This window comes from Gopherus evgoodei, chromosome 2, assembly GCF_007399415.2.
Source record: "Gopherus evgoodei ecotype Sinaloan lineage chromosome 2, rGopEvg1_v1.p, whole genome shotgun sequence".
Lineage (NCBI taxonomy): Eukaryota > Metazoa > Chordata > Testudines > Testudinidae > Gopherus > Gopherus evgoodei.
In genome coordinates, this window is record NC_044323.1 from 90,278,987 (window position 1) to 90,300,388 (window position 21,402).

The window sequence follows — 21,402 nt, forward strand, 5'->3', positions numbered from 1 at the left end:
TTGATCTTGTTCCTTCTTATGGGTACTTGGGCCTTAGTATGGAAAATCTCCCTGATGGATGACATGGTTTTTCTTTTCATTTTCTATGCATCTGGATTTTTAGATGTCTTTAAACAGATCTTCTTGTGTTGCAGAAAATATTGTTTCCAGATATCAAAGAGTTGATAGGAGTCTTTAAGGACTAGGAGTGGTGGACTCCAGTGGACAAGATTAGACATACTGAGGACTGAGGGCTTGTCTACACTTAGAATGCTATAGTGCTACTGCAGCAGCTGCGCCACTGAAGTGCTTCAGGGTAGACATGACCTGCCCTGGCAGGAGCGGTTCTCCCACTGATGTAAATAATCCATCTTTCAGGGAAGTGGTAGCTAGGTCAATGGAAGAAATCTGTCATTGGCTAGGACTGTCTACACCAGTGGTTAGGTTGGTATAGCTGTGTGTCTCAGGGGTGTGGATTTTTACACTCCTAAAGGACGTAGCTATACCTATTTAAAATCTTAGTGTACCCCGACTATTTTCTCCCTAATCTTAGTGTACATCACTTGTGGGAATGGTTAAAGAGTAAGGAAACTTTTAAAACTATTTTCTAGTTTCATCAAAGTAGCACCTTAATTTGGTGTAGACTTGATCAAAGAATATGTTTTCTAATCAGTTCTACACTCTTTTAGGGTTTTTTATTTCTTGTTTCCCCTCTCTCCCCCCCTTGCATTATTTGCTAGTTTGCAAACTGCACTAGTGTGAATTCTGGGAGGCAGATTCCCTGGAGTGTGAAATCTAGAGTCCTATGCAGCCATGTAGTCTGTTAAGCTTAGTACCAATGTGGACACAAGAACAAATGAATAAAAACTGGACACTAGGAAGTTTATACTTGAAAGTAGACAAAGGTTTCTAACCATTAGAGGAGTGAAATTCTGGAACAGCCTTCCAAGGTGAGTAATGGGGGCAAAAGACATATCTGGCTTTAAGACTAAGCTTGATAAGTTTATGGAGGGGATTGTATGATCTGATAGCCTAATTTTGGCAATTAATCAAAGATCAATTGCCAAATTATCAGCAGGTAAGTATGCCCAGTGGTCTGTGATGGGATGTTAGCTGGAACGGGATCTGAGTTACCACAGAGCATTCTTTCCTGGGTGCTGGCTGGTGAGTCTTGCCTACATGCTCAGGGTTTTACTGATCACCATATTTGGGGTCGGGAAGGAATTTTCCTCCAGGGCAGATTGGCAGAGGCCCTGGAGCTTTTTCACCTTCCTCTGCAGCATGGGGCACAGGTCACTTGCTGGAGGATTCTCTGCAGCTTGAGGTCTTCAAACCACAGTTTGAAGACTTCAATAACTCAGACATAGATTAGGGGTTTGTTATAGAAGTGGATGGGTGAGATTGTATGGCCTGTATTGTGCAGGAGGTTAGACTAGATGACCATAATGGTCCCTTCTTACCTTAAAGTCTATGAGTCTAAGGAAGGCTTAACTGAAGTCTATTTCCTTTTTCTTCTTCTTCCAGGATCTCCTGTGTCTGGTTATTGTTTACCCAGCCTACTTTTTCCCTATTTGTATTGAATGCAACATAGTTCCCATTTTGTTCGGAGCTACTGTTAATTCTATGTTTTAGGAAATGGGGACCATATAAGTATCTAGTTCTAGAAAGTTAGATTTTTCTCTTGATCTTCTAGTTCACCTAGTCTGCCCTCTGCTTCAGACATTTTCTTTATATAATCTCTCCCAAAAATGTTCTACCAGTGATACTCAGACCTCCATGGTCCAGGAGCCAAATTAGTGGTCAACATTACCCAAAAGAACCACAGTAGTGTGAATTAATTTTCATTTACTATACTACAGTAAAAACGTTGTAATCCACAGCAGTGCAAGCAGGCTGGTTCACTCTAGTACACTGTACCACCAAGATATTTATAGTAGGTATGGTGTACTGGAAAGACACAGGAAGAGCCAGCGGCCCCGTGCCTCCTCTCTGGCATGGCTGTATTGCTTCCAGCCCTACCACCTGCCCTTCCACAGAACTGCCTCTCCAACGGCTCCATCTTATAGCAGCAGCAGCCTCGCCAGAGGACAGGGATGGTGTTCTGCTCCTTTCCCAACTGGAAGGGGCAGCGGGGAAATGAGCAGGGGGTGGGGCTGGTAGGTTCCTGACCAATGAGAGCTGTGGAGCCAGTGCTCAGGGCCGGGTAGGGGCAGTGCATGAAGTCCCCATGACTTTCCTCTGCGGAGCCAGGTAGGGAGCCTGCTGGACCCATGCCAACCGGACTATAAACCTGACTTTCAATGAAGATCAGAAATGTCAGTTTATAGAGCTTTCTTGTTGATACAGGGCCAGATAACTCAGCTTTTACTGTAATAAAACTCTGTGTATGTGCATGTAGATAGATTTGATGTTTCTGACCATCCTAAAACAACAGCTTCTTGTTTTCAGGCATTTCATGTTACAGCAGCATATTGTCAAAGTTCCATCATTCTGGCATCATACCATTGTATGCTAAGAGGCTACTTGTACCATGTGATTGTAACATAAACGTTAGAATGTCAAAAAAATACTATGAAGTTAGTGTAGAGTATAGAAATTCGGGAAAAAGTTGCTCCTATGCATGTTTTATATGGCCATTAATACATATATCCAGTTTGTAGTAAAGCAGAAGGGAACCCCTCTATGTAGCAAGGTGCTGCCTCTCACCTTGTACATGTTGGTTTGAACAAAACAACTCTATCCATCATATTACCCTTTTGCCCCTGTCTTTAGGATGGGTCAACCTGTTCCTTGTTATCGGTGTGGAATGTGCAAGTATCGGAGTGTTCTGGTACCATCCTAGCACATGTTTATATCTCTACTGTCCAGTGTCTTTTAGGTATGTATATTTTTGCAACATCAGCCCTTTCCTTGCCAGCTTCTGTGAGCAGCGCCTGCCTCTGGCTCACAGCTTAACTTTGCTTTATGTTAGCAAAGTCTTGATCATTACTTTAATTCAGGCCTTAGGCCTCATACCGGGCCTCTGATATAAAGGTTTATGTTTCTACATTCCCCCACTTTTAGTCTTTTTATGGGGAGGATGTCTACCCATCGTCCCAGAAAAGCATACTATGCGAACTAACGATAACCCAGTGGGCTAAACACTGTTATGAGGTTACCTTATTTTGCCATCTATACATTCATGCCCCATCTGTCCCTTCGTCTGCACATTCCCTTGTACGACTGATAGACAGATTTTATTATCCAATTATTTTTAGTCCCTTTGGGTGAGCCTGGGAATGTTAGGCCTGGGACCTCAACTGATGTGTGGAGTCTGGGCTTGTTAACTTCACTTGGATATGAGCCGGTCTTTGTTGGTATTTGTTAGTCCATTGGGCTTCATTAAGGAAAACATATCTGAACTATCTAAATAAAATGAATATATGGATATAAATGAATATCTATTATGATTACCATATGGATGGTAACCGATCATATATAATATATGAGGAGCTTATATACTGAGCACAGTATGCTTCAACATCTTACTTCTTAAAATGATTACTTGGCTGTACCACAACAGTATTGATTGCCATTTCCATCCCCTTCTTCACTTGGTTCGAGGTAACATATAACAGCACATTCCCATTGTAGACTTGCGGACTCATCCCTGCGTTGCCTCCTGCTGGTGAATTCTGGGAATTAGCTCATCCTAGCTCTGGAGTGTCCTCTGCAGGCCGGTGATCTGCCTGTCTTCTGGTCTCCGTGTCCCTCCCAGGACCCCAGTGCCCTGTTTACCTGGGGTTCTGCCCCCTGACAGTAACCTCTTTCTCTCAGGGTCTCCCCCTCCCAGGGGAACCCCCACCCACTATCCCCACCTCACCTCAGGATATGGCTACTGCCAGTCATCATTTAGCCCCCATACCCTGGGGCAGACTGCAGTATCAGCCTACTCATCACTGGCAAGCTTGGGTTTGGACCTGCTGTCTTGGCCTACCTCTGGGCTGCTGCCTTGGCCTACCTCTGCAACCCCTACTACCTATTGGCCTTGTGCTAGGCCACAGCCTGGGGCTTTCCAGGCTGGAGGCTCCCCAGCTCTGCTCCACTCAGGTACCCTGTCTCTAGTTCCCTGCAGCCAGGCCTATCTCCCTCTACTAACAGAGAGACTCATCCTTCTGACTTCCCTGGCCTTCTTATAAGTCCCTGTGGCTCAGTTTGGGGCGTGGCCCCAGCTGCAGCCACTTCCCCCAATCAGCCGGAGTTTTACTTTGCCCAGCCCAACTCTCTGCAGGGCTTTTCCAACACCTTCCATGCTGGAGTGGGTGGTCACCCTGCTACACCATGAAAACAACAACTCTTAGGGCCTGGATTCCCATTAGGATTACACTAAGGGTTCGGACCACTGGATGTAAAATCACATTCTCTGGAATTGCCCAGCAGGGTATTTCCACCTCTTTTTGCACATTTTCTATTTCATTCATTTGCTGCTGGATCAGCTGAGTTATTGGTATTAGGGATTCTTTGGTTCTTGCCACCAAATCATGTATATCCAACTGCAAGTGTTCCACAGTTCAGTCAGTAAGTCTTGTAAGCATTCATGTGAGATGATAGTTTCAATGACAGTGCTGCCTTTGCTTGTTGGCCAGAAGGCATGGGCTTCAATTTGAATGGTACTGGTAACAGGCATGCAGAACCCAGCATCACTTGTAAGGCAAATGTTGCCAGCCGTGGAAAAATTATGATAACTTATAGCACAGGCCACGTCCTGAATTCGTGCTACCTCATTAATCAGTTCCTTTTGTACCAGTCCAGCCCAGCCTTTTCTTGTGTTATTAATATCAATTGTGGCACAGCACTCACATAGCCACCATCCATTACATTTTCTGCAACAAGCTTGATTAATTTCTGAGCCAGTTTCAGTTACTAAGCACCCAGTAGAATAATGCTGCATGTATGTCTTGTTTACAAGTGTCCTCACACTATTTGTGTAATATACCTTAACTGGCTCTTGTAACTATCTAGGGACTGCCATCATGAGGTATACGCTTTTACCGTCCTCCTGGTCCCATCTTGGAACCCAGTCAAATTTAGCAAATTGTAAAAAAATAGGCACAATATGATTTATGCCTTGTTGTTGTATTTGTTTTAAGATGGCTGTGGGGTTTTAAATCCGTGGCCAATTCTGAAGTTGTAACTGCAACAAACTTTGCTCTGCTTTTCAATTACTCTATTACCATAGGCTGTGCAAGAAACTGCCAATGAAACATTATTATTTTGTATGTTGTTATTGAGGGACAGAATGGTAGCATTCAGGTGGCTAAACCCCTAGCAATCAAATGCATATTATCAATAGTGATTGCATGCTGGTCTAATAATAAATTGCTACTGCCTCCACCTGTTTTAACTGCTTCTCCTATTCCATTCACAATGGTGTTTATCTTTAAATTAAGATTTTCAATATCTGCAGAGTTCCATATGGACATGCTAAGACTTGAGCCTCCCAATGCTGTTCCTAATAAATCCCTCCTTTCTCTATCATTTTGTAGGGTGATTTGGGAGCCCTTCCAAAATTGTAATTGCATCTCTATTTTCGAATTAAACCAATCCTGTGTCTGGGGCACTGTCTTGACATGGCCAGAAGTTTTTGTGGCACATAGATCCAGCCTACATTTTCTACCATATACTCTGCAGTGGGATGTAGGAAAAGTCCTGAAGTAGGCCATGGTTGTACAGTGGGACACTCCCTCCTTGGGGTAGTGTCAATGTGTGGAGGAGTGGAAGGAGGTAGCCTTAGGGCTGTTGTTGGACAGGCATCTTAACATACCTGTACATGGTAGATGCATTTACTGATGCGTGGGGTTATAGACCAAGTTCTCGTGTATGTTCCTGTATCTTTTAATTGAATGTTATGAATGCGAATAGACATACTCCACTTATCCTACAAGTCAATAAACTCCACCCTGCTTCTCCAATCTCTGTATGTTTTTACACTTCCATTTATGTCACTAATTACCGTGTCTACCGCTCGAAACCAGTCCAATAATACTGTGTTGGTCTCAAGCTTGTATGCTTGGACAACACGTACCAGAGTCAGATCCTCCCCCACCACTCCAGTGAACTATTACTCTACTTCTTGCTTTGGTGTCACTAGAACCCTCTCCATTTCTGGAGTGACTTTGTATATGTTCATGTTCACTTGGTGTATTACTGTTAAAAGTGTTAATGGAATCTGCATGAGGAAGTGTAGTAAGAACAAAATAGTCTGATCACAATTAATAACAATATCAACCTTCCAACAGCATGCATGTTCTCCCTGTTTCTCTTTACTCAAAGTCAGTTCCTTTTCAATCTGTCGTTGGGCATTATTGACCTCCTGGACAGGAACATGTTGAGTCTCACTGTGGTCTCCAGCAGTCCATCCCCAAGCCATCATGATGGCAAAGGGTGACACCCTGAGGATGTGCTCCGTTTGTCGCTTTCCTTCAGTTTCACACACTAATTTCAAAACAGTGCCGATGGATTGTGCTTGACTTGCTGTATCCCATACAGTCAGGGGCGGCTCCAGGCCCCAGCACATCAAGTGCGTGCTTGGGGCGGCAAGCTGCAGTGGGCGCTCTGCCGGCGCTGCGAGGGCGGCAGGCAGGCTGCCTTTGGCGGCTTGCCTGAGGAGAGTCTGCTGGTCCCGCGGCTTCGGTGGACCTCTCGCAGGCGTGCTTGTGGAGGGTCCGCTGGTCCCGTGGCTTCGGTGGACCTCCCGAAGACGTGCCTGGGGAGGGTCTGCTGGTCCCGCGGCTTTGGCGGACCTCCCTCAGGCGTGTTTGTGGGAAGTCCGCCGAAGCCACGGGACCAGCAGACCCTCAACAGGCAAGCTGCCGAAGTCAGCCTGCCTTCCATGCTTGGGGCGGCAAAATGCCTAGAGCCGCCCCTGCATACAGTGGAGTTATTAACTGTCTCTGTGTTCTCATCATAAGGTGATAGTTGCGGTACTGTAGCCCCTGTCCAAGAGTCAAGAGAGGGTGATCCAGCTGAGTCATTCCATGTGTCCCCAGTGCAGCATTAATTCCAATTGTCCCATGTTCCATCTTTTAATTTAGCTGTTTCCATTTCTGTCCCCATCCTTCAGGTACTGTAAAATCACTCGAGATCTGAGCAACAGGGAAGAGTACTTTTTTCTTTTGCAGGTTTTCCACAGCTGTCTCCAATTTTTTATTTTCCTACTTTATCTGTTCAAGCATAGCATGAGTCTGGACAGCCTATTGCCCTGTTAAAAGGGCTTGGGCTTTCCAGTGCTCAACTGCCTGGGTTACATCCTCCAAAGCTTTAGTTATGGTGGCATGTTATTTAAGCCATTGTACTGCTATGGACATTAATTGCAAAATTCTAGCTTTTTGACTTTTGTTACTATTTTTTAGAACTTCTGTTTCTACCACTGCTTTACATATGCCAGTCCATGTTTTCTCACTTTCTTTTTTAAATTAATATGGACCCCCTTTACTGGCAATCCAGTGGGTCCACTCTGTGGGGACTTTAAGGAAAGGGATAAGGGGGTTCCCTAGCTCATGGTTTTCTGCCATGCTAGATTGAGATTTCTACTGCGCACAGCTCGTTTACTCAGATCAGCGGTCGAGGTCACCAGTGTTGTCAGATGTCACTTGTGTGGTGCTCTGCTCTGTTCAAAGTTGATAACAGTTGGCTGTGTGCATGTGTTCCCTCTGTGTGCTGCTTCTTTTGCTAGTTTATTCCATTAATTCCTAATACATGTCCTCTCACTTTTCAGCTAAATATTTTCTCCCTATGGTGTCAGGCCATTGTTTATTGCATTACCTTCTGTGAATAATCCCCTTTATTTCTTATACTGTTACCTGGTGTATACTTATCATGGCTGAACATGTCCAATCACTGTATGGGTCTTTTCCCTGCTAAATTACAGAAATGTAGCATCCTTATTCACTATCCACATCTCACTTTTTACTAAGCTGCCTCACTTCAGTCTCTAAATTGTGTTAGCTAGAGGTGGGCCTGAGCCAAAATCCTGAATCTAAAGACCAACTCCATCCCCAATCATTGCGGAGGCTTGAAATGGGGACCTTTACCTGAATTTTAGGGCTCTTCCATATCCCTAGAATGGGACAACCCAACCCCTGGATCCAGAACACCCAAACTTTGGGGTGTTCAAAAGTTGGAGTGGAATCTCACAACTCAACTCCCCTCCTCCAAATCCTATGATATTACTGCCACATCTGTCATAAACAGATAGCTAAGGGTTAATGTCTCTTTCACCTGGAAAGGGGTAACAAAAAACACCTGACCAGAGGACCAATCAGGAAACAAAACTTTTTCAAATCTGGGTGGAGGGAAGTTTTGGGTGTGAGTTCTTTGTTCTTTATCTTGTGTCTGTGCCCTCTCGGCTCTGAGAGTGATCTCTATCTCCAGCTTTCTAATCTTCTGTTTCCAAGTTGTAAGTACAAAGATAGTAAGACAATAGGTTTATATTGTTTTTTTGTATTTACATGTGTGTAGTTGCTGGAGTGTTTTGAATTGTATTCTTTTTGGATAAGGCTGTTTATTCATTTTTTCCCTTTAAGCAATTGACCCTGTATATTTTCACCTTATACAGAGACTATTTTTAATGTATTTTTCTTTCTTTTTATAAAGCTTTCTTTTTAAGACCTGTTGGAGTTTTTCTTTAGTGGGGACTCCAGGGAATTGAGTCTGCAGCTCACCAGGGAATTGGTGGGAGGAAGAAGTCAGGGGGAAAATCTCTTTGTGTTAGATTTACTAAGCCTGACTTTGCATACCCTCTGGGTAAGGGGGAAGAGAGATTAGCTCTCTCGATACTTGTGTTTCCAGGACTGGAAGCAGGGAATCTCCTAGGGTCGTCCAGGGAGGGGAGCCTGGGAGGAAGTAACCAGGAAACAAGGGGAGGGGGTTATTTCCCTTTGTTGTAAGACTCAAGGCATCTGGGTCTGGGGGTCCCCCAGGGAAGGTTTTGGGGAGACCACAGTGAGTTAGGCACTGTATAAATCCCTGGCTGGTGGCAGCTTTACCAGGTCCAAGCTGGTAACTAAGCTTGGAGGTTTTCATGCTAACACCCATATTTTGGACACTAAGATCCAGATCTGGGAAAAAATGTTATGACAACATCACTCAGAGTGAACTCAGGAAGACCCTGAAGCTGCCTATTTTTCTCACACAGGGAATCCAGGACAGTTAGAGCTCCACTTCCATATTCAAGAAACTCAGTAGACTTACCTATAGGGTAAAATGTACATTGCTGATGGTCTGCATTCCTCTGCTCTATTACCAGAATGTTGTCAAATAGAGATAGGTGTTAAACAAGAGCCCAGATATTAGCGCCTCCAATTTTGGGGATAAAAGAAGTCAAAATTCAGACCTAGATCCAAATTCTTTGGTGTGGGTCAAACTCTGCTAGGAAAAAACTCCTGGCTGCTGAAGCCCTAGTGACATGGAGAAGCAAGTTGTTACTTGCTCCTCTGCTGCTATACACTGACGCTGTGAGGGGGAAAAAATCAGTCTGGATGGAACACCCTAGAGTGATGAGGTCAGTGGTGGTGTGATGTCCTCTTGCTGATGCCTCCTCTGAATTGCTGCTGGCCAGTGAAATTGAGCGCTCAATCTAAATGCAGCAATCAAAGTCTCACCATTACACCATTCCCCAAAAGAAGTTTACCCTCACCCACACTGCTGCCCTGTTGTCACTGCAATGGGGCTCATCCTGCCCCCTTTCTTCTAGTTCTTCTTGGTTTCTCTATAGAGAATTTAGATTCTTCATCTGGAAGAAGAGCCTGTTCATGCCACTCCCATCGTTCACTAGCTCAGTATAAACTAGGTTACTTGACTGCTGATGGGGCTATGATTCAGTAACCTGGAAGGTGCAAGAGTTAAGGATTTGTGCTTGTGAGAATGACTGTCCCCTGAGTGGTTCTCAAACTTTTGTACTGGTGACTCCTTTCACATAGCAAGCTTCTGAGTGCAAACCCGCCTTATAAATTAAAAACATTTTAAAATATATTTAACACCATTATAAATGCTGGAGGCAAAGCAGGGTTTGGGTTGGAGGCTGACAGCTCGCACCCATGTAATAACCTCATGACCCACTGACCCCCAGTTTGAGAACCCCTGCCTTAGAAAAACCCCTTTGTTGGTGGTCTGAGATTCCCATTAGCAAGCACACTCCATGGCTCTTATGACAAGGGATTGATGCTGTACCCAATTGCTGATGACTTTGGTGTCATGATTGTGGCTTTTATAAGAAACTTCGTTCTTTTCCTGTGGAAGATTCCATACAGTCCCCTAATTATGTGAATACCAGCTTGGATGGTGTCAAGACTCCATCCTGAAGCCCTTGCATGAGTAAACTAAAAGGACTGAATACTCATGTGATTAGGAATTGCAAGATGTAGCCCTAAGTCACTGCTTAAGAGCAAGGTGAAAAAAAGTCAAGTATCTTGTAAACAAACAAACAAAAAAGTACTTTTATGGCCCCTGCCAACAGAAAATCTCAGTGTTATAAACATTAATTAATTAAGCATCCTATCACTTATTTAAGGGAGGGAAACATAATCCCCATTTTACTAAGGAAGAAACTCAAGCACGTTGAGGTTAAGGGCCAGAGTTCCCTGCCCTTACGTACTTTGAGTTGTGTTTTATGCCTCAAATAGTCCTGCTGAAAATGGACTACTTATAAAGGATGTTACCAAAAGCCTACTAAAGCAAATGAGATTTTCCATTGATCTAATGGACTTTGGATCGGGGTCCAGATAAGGAACTACACAAAATATGTAAAGGTATCAGAATCTGTCCTGAAGTGGCTTGCTCGAGGTCACGTTGGAAATTTATGGCAGTGTTGGAAATAGAATCCTGTTCCCTTGGGAAACCAGGGGACTCAATTTGGGACCAAACAGAAATAAATACAAAATAGATTTTTTTCTTTTGCTAGACTTTTGAAAATCCAGGGTTGGAATCAGTGATTATGTAACAAAAGGGAAATTACATATTAGCATGTGAGTGTTTGACTCTGAAATAGGCCAAATTCTGCTCTCAATTACATCAGTGTGAAGGCAAAGTAATGCCACTGAAGCAGGTAGTTACTTTGAATGTATTGTGTTACAAATGAGATCAGATTTTAGTTCAAGTGTGGGGAGGAGTGCAGAATCTCCTCAATTACATGCTGTGATTCTGGAGTATTGCCACTGATGACAGTGAAATTTAATCCAGACTACCACCAATGTAGCATAAGATGTAACCTGTAATGTAACCTGGCCCAGCAGTCTAAATGGGCCAATTTAAACATCCTTTGACTCTCTGCTTATTTAGCCATCAGTCTTCACTTTCACTTTGTGTACAACATTTCTCACAATCTGCATGTCAGTTACCAGTGCTCTGTCAATCTCAGCCTATGTGCTATGGAGCTGGATGTCCCTCTCCAATGGCTATATAATCCAAGAGGGGTTACTAAAACACAGTCAGTCCATGCAAAAAAACTGGCTGGGCTGTGCTAAAGATAAGAGCTACAATGCAGAGTGGACTAACCAGTGTGCTGGACTATGACATCATATGGCGCTTAATGTTGTTTTTACAGGTAACCCTGACTCCTAGAGTTAGAAACTTTGGCTATAGGACAAGCAAGAATTAGCAAGGCTTCAAGATAATGCCACATGCACTAGGTACATTACTGGCTGCTGCTGCTGCTACTGGAGAGGAGTGTATGGCCAGCTGTCATCAGAATTCTGTCAGTATGGATGGTTTGGGGGAAAGTGTCCAGCTTGGATTTTAATCACTCAGCTGCACGAAAGCCTCATGCCTCGTGTAGCCAGTGGTGGAGCAGTGAAGCTGTATATTTTGCTGTGCTCTTCTGAGGAGAGCTTAGCTGTGTTTAACTCTCTGTCACAGCAGCAACAACAACTTAATCAGAACAAAACCTAGCAATGCAAGTCAGTTTCACAGAAGCCAGCAACAGCTTAAATGGAAGCAGAGGAAGGCTGGATTTTACACTTGTAACTTGCACAGAAACAATGACTTTCACTGAAGTAGTGGAAGACGAGGAATGGGGATCCTTCTACTATTCCTTTAAGGTACAGACAGCATGCTTTACTGTTCTCACCTGCTTGCAGCTCTCTGCATTTTCAGTAGTTTGGCAGTGGTGTTGGGGGGTGTGACGCAGATTATTTATTAAACGCTTCATACTATGAGTTTATGCCTAAAATTTGTGATTGTCTTTGTAAGGACTATTTCCTGTATCAGGCAGTTATTGAGAGGCCCCATGTAATTGAAGCCCTAAAAGATCTTTAATCATGCATGATAGCATGGTGCTGCATTCCTATGATTGCTATGTCATTATACAGATTTTTTTTTCATCTCAGCAGCTTTTTATTGGAATTAAGTCTCTTAGCTAAACTCTGTATTACAACCATTACCTGAATCTGTAGGGAGTGATATCAATTATCTATCAGCCCCAGCAACATGATGTACACAGACAAGAAAAGTTGTTATTAATCAGGAGTGGTGCTGACTGGATTTTGCACTTTTTGGGGCTCTGAGGGAGAGGAAAAGCTTGTTTTTAAGAATGTGGCAAGCATGGCAGTGAAAGGGATGTTGAGAATGGAGCTGATAAGAATGAATGCATTTTGTCAAGTGCAGCTCTGTTTTTTTCCAGCGCTGTACCATGTGACTGTGGGGAACAGGTTGCGGGGTGTGAAATCATGAATGACATCCTTAATTTAGATTGCTTTGGCTGCGGTCATCCTTTATATAGCACTTAAGTTCACGCTGCACACATGCCATAGATATGTGGTATCAGTCAAGTTCCCAGTATAAAATAAGTAGAAACATATGCAATATTGTGGAAGACAGCGTATTTCTACCTTTGAAAGTGATCTCGGTGCCGTCATGAATTCAGACAAGTAGATTGAGGTACTTATTAGATGATGATGAGTGAGATATAGATGGATATGTTCCAGGACAGATTCTGATTGCTGACAGACCAGTGCAGAGCTGGTGTAACTCCAGTGAAGTCAGTGGAATTATTCTAAATTTCCACTAGTGTACAAGGGATTGGACTGTATCCTTCCTGTACATCCTGGTGGGCTGCCCTGCAGCCAGAAGCCCAGGCTCACTGTCAGTCTACCAGGTGGGCTGCTCAAGAGTCTGGCAGATGAGTGAGCAGGAAACCAGGCAGGTTTGCACTGGAATTTCATCGGAATAGTCACAGTCTCACAGACCATTTTAATTTCATCCAAGTGTCCTCGTCCAACAGAAAAACCTGCTGTTGGAAAACTTCCCACCAGCTCTAGTCATTCGACCTCTTCCTTTGATTAGCTGTAAATGGGTATGGTGAATAGTGATGTAAAGGAAATTGAGACTTAACGGTTTGTAAAATGATATTCCTGGTCATAAGGTGACATGAAAGAACACAGATTAGAGCAGAGGATTGAGACTCAGGAGGCGTTTTATTCCTTAGCTTGTAACTGCCTGCACCTATGAGCTTTGCCAGCTCATTCTGCACATCATTTCCTCCACTAAGAAAGACACTGGATAAGTGCAAAGTGTTTTTACACACTTGTCTCAGTAGATATTACATCAAGGGCCAAACTGGCATATTGTTCTCTGGAGTGCTGTGTCCAGTAGTAGAAGTAAGGACACTGGCATCATATCTGTACAGAAGAGTCACTGAATGCCTCCCAGCTCACTTGTTCAGTAGTATTTGAATTTCTTCCACATAAGACAATTACACTTCAAACTTTTAAGGGCAAAATCCCAGCCCCATTTAATTCAGGTGAGTTTTGCCATTGACATCAGCGGGGCCAAGATTTCATTCTAATTTTCCTTTTCCATTTTTCCTGGTAGACAAAGCATTCCTTCTGCTCAAAGTAACAAGCATCTTCCTTTATAGTCCTCAAGACTTGCTGTTTGGCTAGCACTAGCAGTGAATAGCAGCAGAGAACTTGCCCGCTAAAACTTCCTTGTAAAATATCCATTGTGATACAGACATCGTGACCCTTGTCTTTGTTTTTCTGAAAGGTGTTGAATCCATCTGCTCATTCAGTGCGGAAGATCCTACAGTGGAGTCTGTGGGTAAGGTGGGCCAATACTTCTCAAAATACGCGTGGAGGCCCATTCTCAGCATAGTCACATCACTGCTACACTTAAGCCTTGCAGTTGTACAGGATAAAAATATCCATGAAAGCCCAATTGTGACATCTATTCAGGTTCCTTTCTGCTTTGTGACCCTGCTTTTTCCACAGAGCCTGATTATTTATGTTTAGTATGAATTTAACAATCAATAATTCAGCAGCACCAGTCCCAGGTTAAACTTTAATACTATGCAATGATCAGTGCAGGGAAAAGTGTAGTGACAGGATTCCCAAGCTCACCGCATCTATAGTCCCTTCTCCGCTTTATATCCACTCCTCATATCTCAGGAAGTCCAAAGTGGAACTTAACATGCAAAGTTTGAATTGGCTGTTAGATGCCATAGATTGTCTGCGGGCTCCAGTTGGATAACATATAGAATCATGGTGGGGCAGGGAACACAGAAGTGGGACATGCCCTGAACTATGTAACCATGCTGACTTTTCCTCATCCAGGTTACTAATTACAGATTCTAAGCGGAGGACAAGAAACCACCCTGTGTGAACAGATCTCTTTCAGGTGACAAACCACTCCCTTTCCACCAGCTTTGAACCATTACAAAAGCATTTAGGCCCATATCCTCAAAGATATTTAGGAGCCTAACTCATATTGATTACAATGGCACTTACTTAGGTACTTAAATAACTTGTGAGAATCTGGGCTTCAGCTCTTAGCAGCTAGCCTAACGTATTGGTCTTCATATCAGACTACTCCAGAATTTCTTTACAAAGTGGTAGGCTATTATATTCTTAATGTCCTGTAAATTAGCATCTCTTATCCAATGACAATAACCCTCTTCTTCTTCTTCTCTGATATTGCCACATATGTAATAAGAAAGTTCTTGTAAGTGTAAAAACGTTTTGTCTTAATTCTTTCCCCTGCAAGGAAGAGGGTGCATGGCACTTACCACTTATTTGTATAATTTCCCACAATGCAAATATGCGCTATATATGCAGAAAAAAAATGTTTTGTAGGGTGTGACCGGGATCCCAAGGGAGCCACACTGAGATTACTCAATTAGGGCAAACTGTAAAGAATGGGCCAGACAATCACCAAAGCTTGTGGATATTCCATTACTTAGATTTACCAACCCAGCACAAAACATCTATAGTACATTACAGGTTATCCACAAGCCTAAACAAAGTTCCCTTAAAGCAACCCAGCCTTGGGCTTCCACCTAGACATCCAAGTCGAATATGATGAAGATTACTGAAAATCTTATTCATCCTATAAGAAAGTTCTACCAATCCCAAAGGATCAGACACATTACCTCCGAGGTTAATGAATATTTCAGATCTTACCCAAAGACACGCTTTTGGACAATTCTTATTAACTAAACTAAAATTTATTTAAAAATAAAAGAAAGAGTATTGGTTAAAGACCAGTATACATACAGATATGAGTGTAGTTTTGAGATTAGTTTCATAGTAGAGATGGTGAGCTTTGTAGTTGCAAAGAGTTCTTTCAGAATTAGTCCATAGGTTATAGACCAATATTCATATCTAGGGTGATCCAGCTGGGATTGGAGATCTCAATCTTATGACTCAAGCTTCCCTGACGTAAAGCATCAAGCCGTTCTGAGATAAAAAGGATCAGGATCCAAGGGTTTTTTATACAGTTTCAGATCTTCTTTTGACAGCTCAGAGTCCTTAGGCAAACAATAGGCCAGGGTCAGCAACCTTTCAGAAGTGGTGTGCCGAGTCTTCATTCATTCATTCTGATTTAAGGTTTCGCGTACCAGTAACACATTTTAATGTTCTTAGAAGCACTCTTTTTATACGTCTATAATATATAAGTAAACTATTGTTGTATGTAACTAAATAAGTATTTAAAATGTCTAAGAAGCTTCATTTAAAATTAAATAAAATGCAGAGTCCCCCAGACCAGTGGCCAGGACCCAGGCAGTGTGAGTGCCACTGAAAATCAGCTCGTGTGCTTCCTTCGGCACCTGTGCCATAGGTTGGCTACCCTTGCAATAGGCAATCATTGAAACTCTGAAGTAGACCTATTTCCTAAGCATCACCGGTAATTAGCTACACGGATTAATGTAAAACAATTGCCTGTTTTCCACCATTCACAAGTGATTTGCTATACATTTCAAAGAGAGATCAATACAATGATATCACTATATTTAATGTTCATTTAAATGTTAAGATCTCCTTTTGAGCTCTGAATTAACAGAATACAGCATAGACCAGAACTATTTGATTATAGATTCATAGACTTTAAGGCCAGAAGGGACCATCATGATTATCTAGTCTGACCTCCTGCACATTGCAGGCCACAGAACCTCACCCATCCACTCCTGTAAGAGAACCCTAACCGCTGGCTGAGTTGTTAACGTCTAACAATATATATGTAAACACCCAAAATCACAAACATTATCTACCAATATGTCCCTAAAGGTTGGATTTGGATCATTTATCCTGCAGGATGCTTTCTGGCCATGTGTCACATAAGGGTTGTTTCAAAATCAGAATAAACAATGAAATATTGCAAATCATTTCCAGATGCTATAAACAAAAGTAATATAGATAGGGCTCTGGATTGAGATGTGGGAGACCCAGATTCAATTCCTGGCTCTGACATCAGTTTGCTGTATGACCTTGGTCAAGTTACTTCACCTCTCCGTGCCTCAGTTTCTCCATATGTAAAGTGGGGATAATGATACAGACCTCCTTTATAAAGTACTTTGAGATCTCTGGATGAGAAGTGTTCTGTAAGAGCTAGGAGGCATTATGTTTGTTCTATCATTGTTACTATGATTCTGGTAAGTTATTTGTCATCTATGTGAGCAGGAATATGCTTCACTTCCTTGAAAAAGAGCTAAACTGAGTCAATTAGTGAGAACAGCTCCAACAATGGGACAGGAAGGATTGGGCACAGATTTTGGATTTTGAATTATGAATGTAGATGAATCACTGAATCATTTGTGGTTTATTCATATGGTTTATTCATCATTCAATTTATTTCCCTTAATATCGATGTAACTCTCCTGAAACATGCATCGACATCAAGAGAAGACAAGGAAAGAGTCCCCTAAGTATTTGATAAATCCCTCAATAATTACAATAGTAATAGAACATTACTAGCATGAGTTAAATATCAATAGGCCCAACCCTCCTATGATAAGGCACCACATCAAAAACAATTTCATAAATTCATAGACTTAAGGTCAGAAGGGACCATTATGGTCATCTAGTCTGACCTTCTGCACAATGCAGGCCACAGAATCTCATCCACCCACTCCTGGAACAAACCCGTAACCTATGTCTGAGTTACTGAAGTCCTCAAATTGTGGTTTAAAGACCTCAATGTGCAGAGAATCCTCCAGCAAGTGACCCAGGCCCCATGCTGCAGAGGAAGGCGAAAAACCTCCAGGGCTTCTGCTAATCTACCCTGGAGGAAAATTCCTTCCTGACCCCAAATATGGCGATCAGTAAAACCCTGAGCATATGGACAAGACTCACCAGCCAGCACCCAGGAAAGAATTCTCTGTAGTAATTCAGATCCCACCCCATCTAACATCCCATCACAGACCACTGGGCATATCTACCTGCTAATAATCAAAGATGAATTAACTGCCAAAATTAGGCTATCCCATCATACCATCCCCTCCATAAATTATCAAGAACAATGAGTGGCCTGCTGGGGAAAGAAAATTAAACAATTTGATTCAGAAACAAATTTCAGTGAAGTGCTAAAATGTCAAACTAGGGTGCAATGGGTGTGCCCACAAACAACACCAATGTACTCACTGTGTCCCTGTAAAAGAGTGGAGGAAGCACATTTGGGAGGCTGTGTTATCTCACTGACAGAACCCTGGACCAGGGGCCAGAACTCCAGAATTTTAATCCTGTTTCTGCCCATCAGTCTCGGTGTGGCTTTTGTCAAGTCACTTTTGATTTTTGGTCTCTCAGTGTGTGAATGGTGGTGATGACGTATATACCTAGTTCATGAGCATTGTCAGAATACATTTATGTTTATACAGCACTTTGAACGTATTGATGCACCAAAATACTTTATTTCCATGTATGCTGCTGTGTACGTTTGGTCATACGCGTGCACATGGATTTCTGCAGGAGCTATAGGTACATGGGAATTTTTCTGAGTGCACTTGTTAACCAGGATTGACAATTTCATTACAGGTTAAATGCAGCTGTGAAAAGTGGGTTAGATTCCTTTATACTAATCTACACACTTTAGACCTGCTTACACTTACTCACACATAGGTAACATAACTATAAGATGGACCATTGACTGATCCAGTATATCTCTATTAGCTAATTGTCTATAAATGCAGACATTATGTAATTATTCCTTGAACACTCACTACATGAAAAGATAAACAAGGAAAAAGAAATGCTGCTTAGTTGCTGACATTCAGAAATGTAACAAGTTATCCTTTTCCTGAAGGGTGCTTGTGAGGAGGGGTGGGGATGGAATAAGGCTGTCCCCATTTACTGTCCATCTCCTACCCAAACACAGCAGAGTGGCACTTCTGAGCAAGGTATTGTTGACATCTATTACTGATAGAAATTTCTGTCTTCCTGTTCCACTCACGTCCTGCCATGTGTGACCAAATGCTAGATGCTGTTTTAGTTGTTAGTGGAGAAAAAGCAGTAGCTCTCAAACATTATATGTACAGCCTTTGTCTAGACCATGCTGGGGGCAAATAGAGCGAAGCCCATTCATTTTAATTAGAGCAGCACTAAAAGGTAAATACCAGCCTTACAGCTTCCAAAAGTACTCGGAGTAATCAAGTTATGCATTTTTCTTTTGAGAGGCACCCTGGTCCAATGGGTAGGTCATCACCTGGCAGTCAAGAGCCCTGGCTTCTATTTCCAGCTCTGTCACTGATCTGCTGTGGGTCCTTTGGCAAACCATTTCACTTCTGTGCCCCCACCAGGTACAAAATGGAGATATTGATGCCTACCCCCTCCTTGTAAAACATACTGAGCAGATTCAAATGCTGTCCAGTGGAAGAGCTAACATACCTCCAAAATAGGCACAACAATCCATATGGGGCTTGGTCCTGCAGTCTTCATCCAGTCAAAACTCCCTGAAGTCAAATGGAGTTTTGCCTGAATACAAAATGCAAGACAAGGTCAATTGCAGCATTCCTCTTGTTTCCAATGCAGTTTTCTAATTTGTTTCATGGACAAAGATTGTTCTTAAGTGTAAAGTAAATTAGCAAAATATTCATATCAGCTTTAGGTGACAAATATTGCCACATTCCAACTCCAGTCATCTCGTAGAGCAGTAGTAGTTACAATAGATTACAAACATCCGTGAGCTCCTGACTGCCATGCTCAGCTCTACCACTGATTAGTTAAGTGACATGGCCAAGCAGTCACCATTTACAAAATCACCATTTGCCAAGAGTTGCCATGCTGTGGTATGGGAGACAACCCTCCACCCCCTTTTTTTAAAGAATAAGTAATAATTGACATCTGTTGGGAAATAATTACTTTGTAATGGAGACCATTGTAAGTGATGTGTGAATAATTTTCAGAATCTTAATTGGAAGTTGCTGTACAAGTATTTATGTTAAAAAGCAAACAAGTAAATTAAATGAAACGCATCTGTGTTTATACATCATTAGCATGGTAAGCATAGAGCCAGATGCTGCCCTGGATCGCATTGATGTCAATGGGATGCAGTTCTGAATATTTAAATTAATTTAAATAATTAAAACAGGTCATTGTTGATCCTTAATTCATATTAGTGCACTTTTGTTTTCTCTCAGTGATGTAAATCCCTCCTGGATTGAAGAATGGAAGCCCTATTTCTTGATTTGATTCCTTTGTTCAATCTTAATGTCAGGCAACTATTCTCTTTTGTATTCATCTTCATTTAACTGAGTTATTATCTGTGTGTGGGTTGTTCCATTGTCCATTTCCATAGAATACTAAATTACATACAATCAGGTATTGCTACTTAATTAAGCAAGATAGGATTTATATGGCATTGGTTCTTCTTATGCTGAATATGTTTTGTACTCCAGATGAATGGGCCACGCTGTCTTAAAATCCATGTTTATTTCTTCTGGCAAAACCTCAAGAGGATTTTAGTAACAAAGGCCCCGATTCTGCTCTGACCGTCACCAGCATAATGTCATCGATTTCTGATTAAATATTCCTGACTTGCACCACTGAAAGGAGACTGCAGACTGTTGTGTTCATAGTTCACATCACTTCCCAGCAAGAAACACTATCCTGAACTCATCCCTTGCATCAATCTCTTGCCCTCAGTGACAAATGTGAGCTAATGTGTAAAGGTTACTTTTCAGCAACAAACATCGTGGTAAGCTGTAAAGAAAACAAACTGTAATTAGGGAATTAAAAAGCAGGGAACTGGACTCAGGGTCGCTGGAACCTTCCCAACGGTGGTGGGGTCAGGGGCTCCCATCCCCTGGGGTTCTGCTCCCAGAGACCCCCCCCTCCCCCAGAGGCTCTGACCCCTGCCAAGCTGGAAGCTGGAGAAGGGCCGGAAAACCCACCCTACCCCAGCCCGGGGTGGGGGTAGGATGCCAAAAGCAGCCCCTGGCCCATGTCCCCAGGCTCCCAGCCCAGGTGGAGGGTCCATGCTGCTTTTACCCAGTGCTGCTTTTACCCAGGGCTGACTCCAGGCCCCAGCACACCAAGTGCGTGCTTGGCGCGGCATGCCGCAGGCGGCGCTCTGCCGGTTGCCGGGAGGGTGGCAGGCTGCTCCGGTGGACCTCCTGCAGGCATCCTTGCGAAGGGTCCACTGGTCCCACGGCTCCGGAGAAGCATCCGCAGGCACGCCTCCAGAGTTGCGGGACCAGTGGACCCTCTGCAGCCACATCTGCGAGAGGTCCACCGGAGCTGCGGGACCGGCAAACGGCAGAGTGCCCCCCGCGGTGTGCTGCCGTACGTGGGGCGGCGAAATGGCTAGAGCCAGCCCTGCTTTTACCATAGCCTGGCTGCGCTCCAAAGTGTCCCCACCCACCATCTGGAGCCAGGTCAGGAAGAGCCATGCAGGCAGTTGCGGGGAGTTGGCGCCGAGTTGCGGACCCTCCACCTGCCTTGGGCTGAGTGGAGAGCCTTGAGGGCAGGAATATGGGCCGGGACCTGCTTTCAGCCCCAGGCCCAGGCTCCCTTCCCAAGGCGGGCTCCACGCTGGCCTGGCTGGGGGCAGGTGGGGAACAGAGGGGAAGAGGGCAGGGTCAGCCTTGGCCAAAAGTGAGACCACCCTGCCCGCCCCCCCCCCGGTAAACTGCGCCAGCGTGCTTTTAAATATCCAAATGCACATTCTACCACCATTCTGCAC

General features: G+C 43.3%; 1 protein-coding gene across 2 annotated transcripts in view; it reads left to right on the top strand.

Moving 5' to 3' along the window:
• The first annotated feature begins 11,774 nt into the window (after positions 1-11,774).
• The window catches only part of NPSR1 (neuropeptide S receptor 1), a 104,648-nt gene continuing 95,020 nt past the window's right edge, over positions 11,775-21,402 (top strand). Inside the window, exon 1 of one of the 2 annotated variants that reach the window (XM_030549353.1) lies at positions 11,775-12,053. In XM_030549353.1, coding sequence (XP_030405213.1) covers positions 11,907-12,053 — 147 coding nt within the window. In that variant the 5' untranslated portion in view covers positions 11,775-11,906. The remainder of the gene's footprint in view (positions 12,054-21,402) is intronic. The other variant, XM_030549354.1, reaches the window with a different exon arrangement.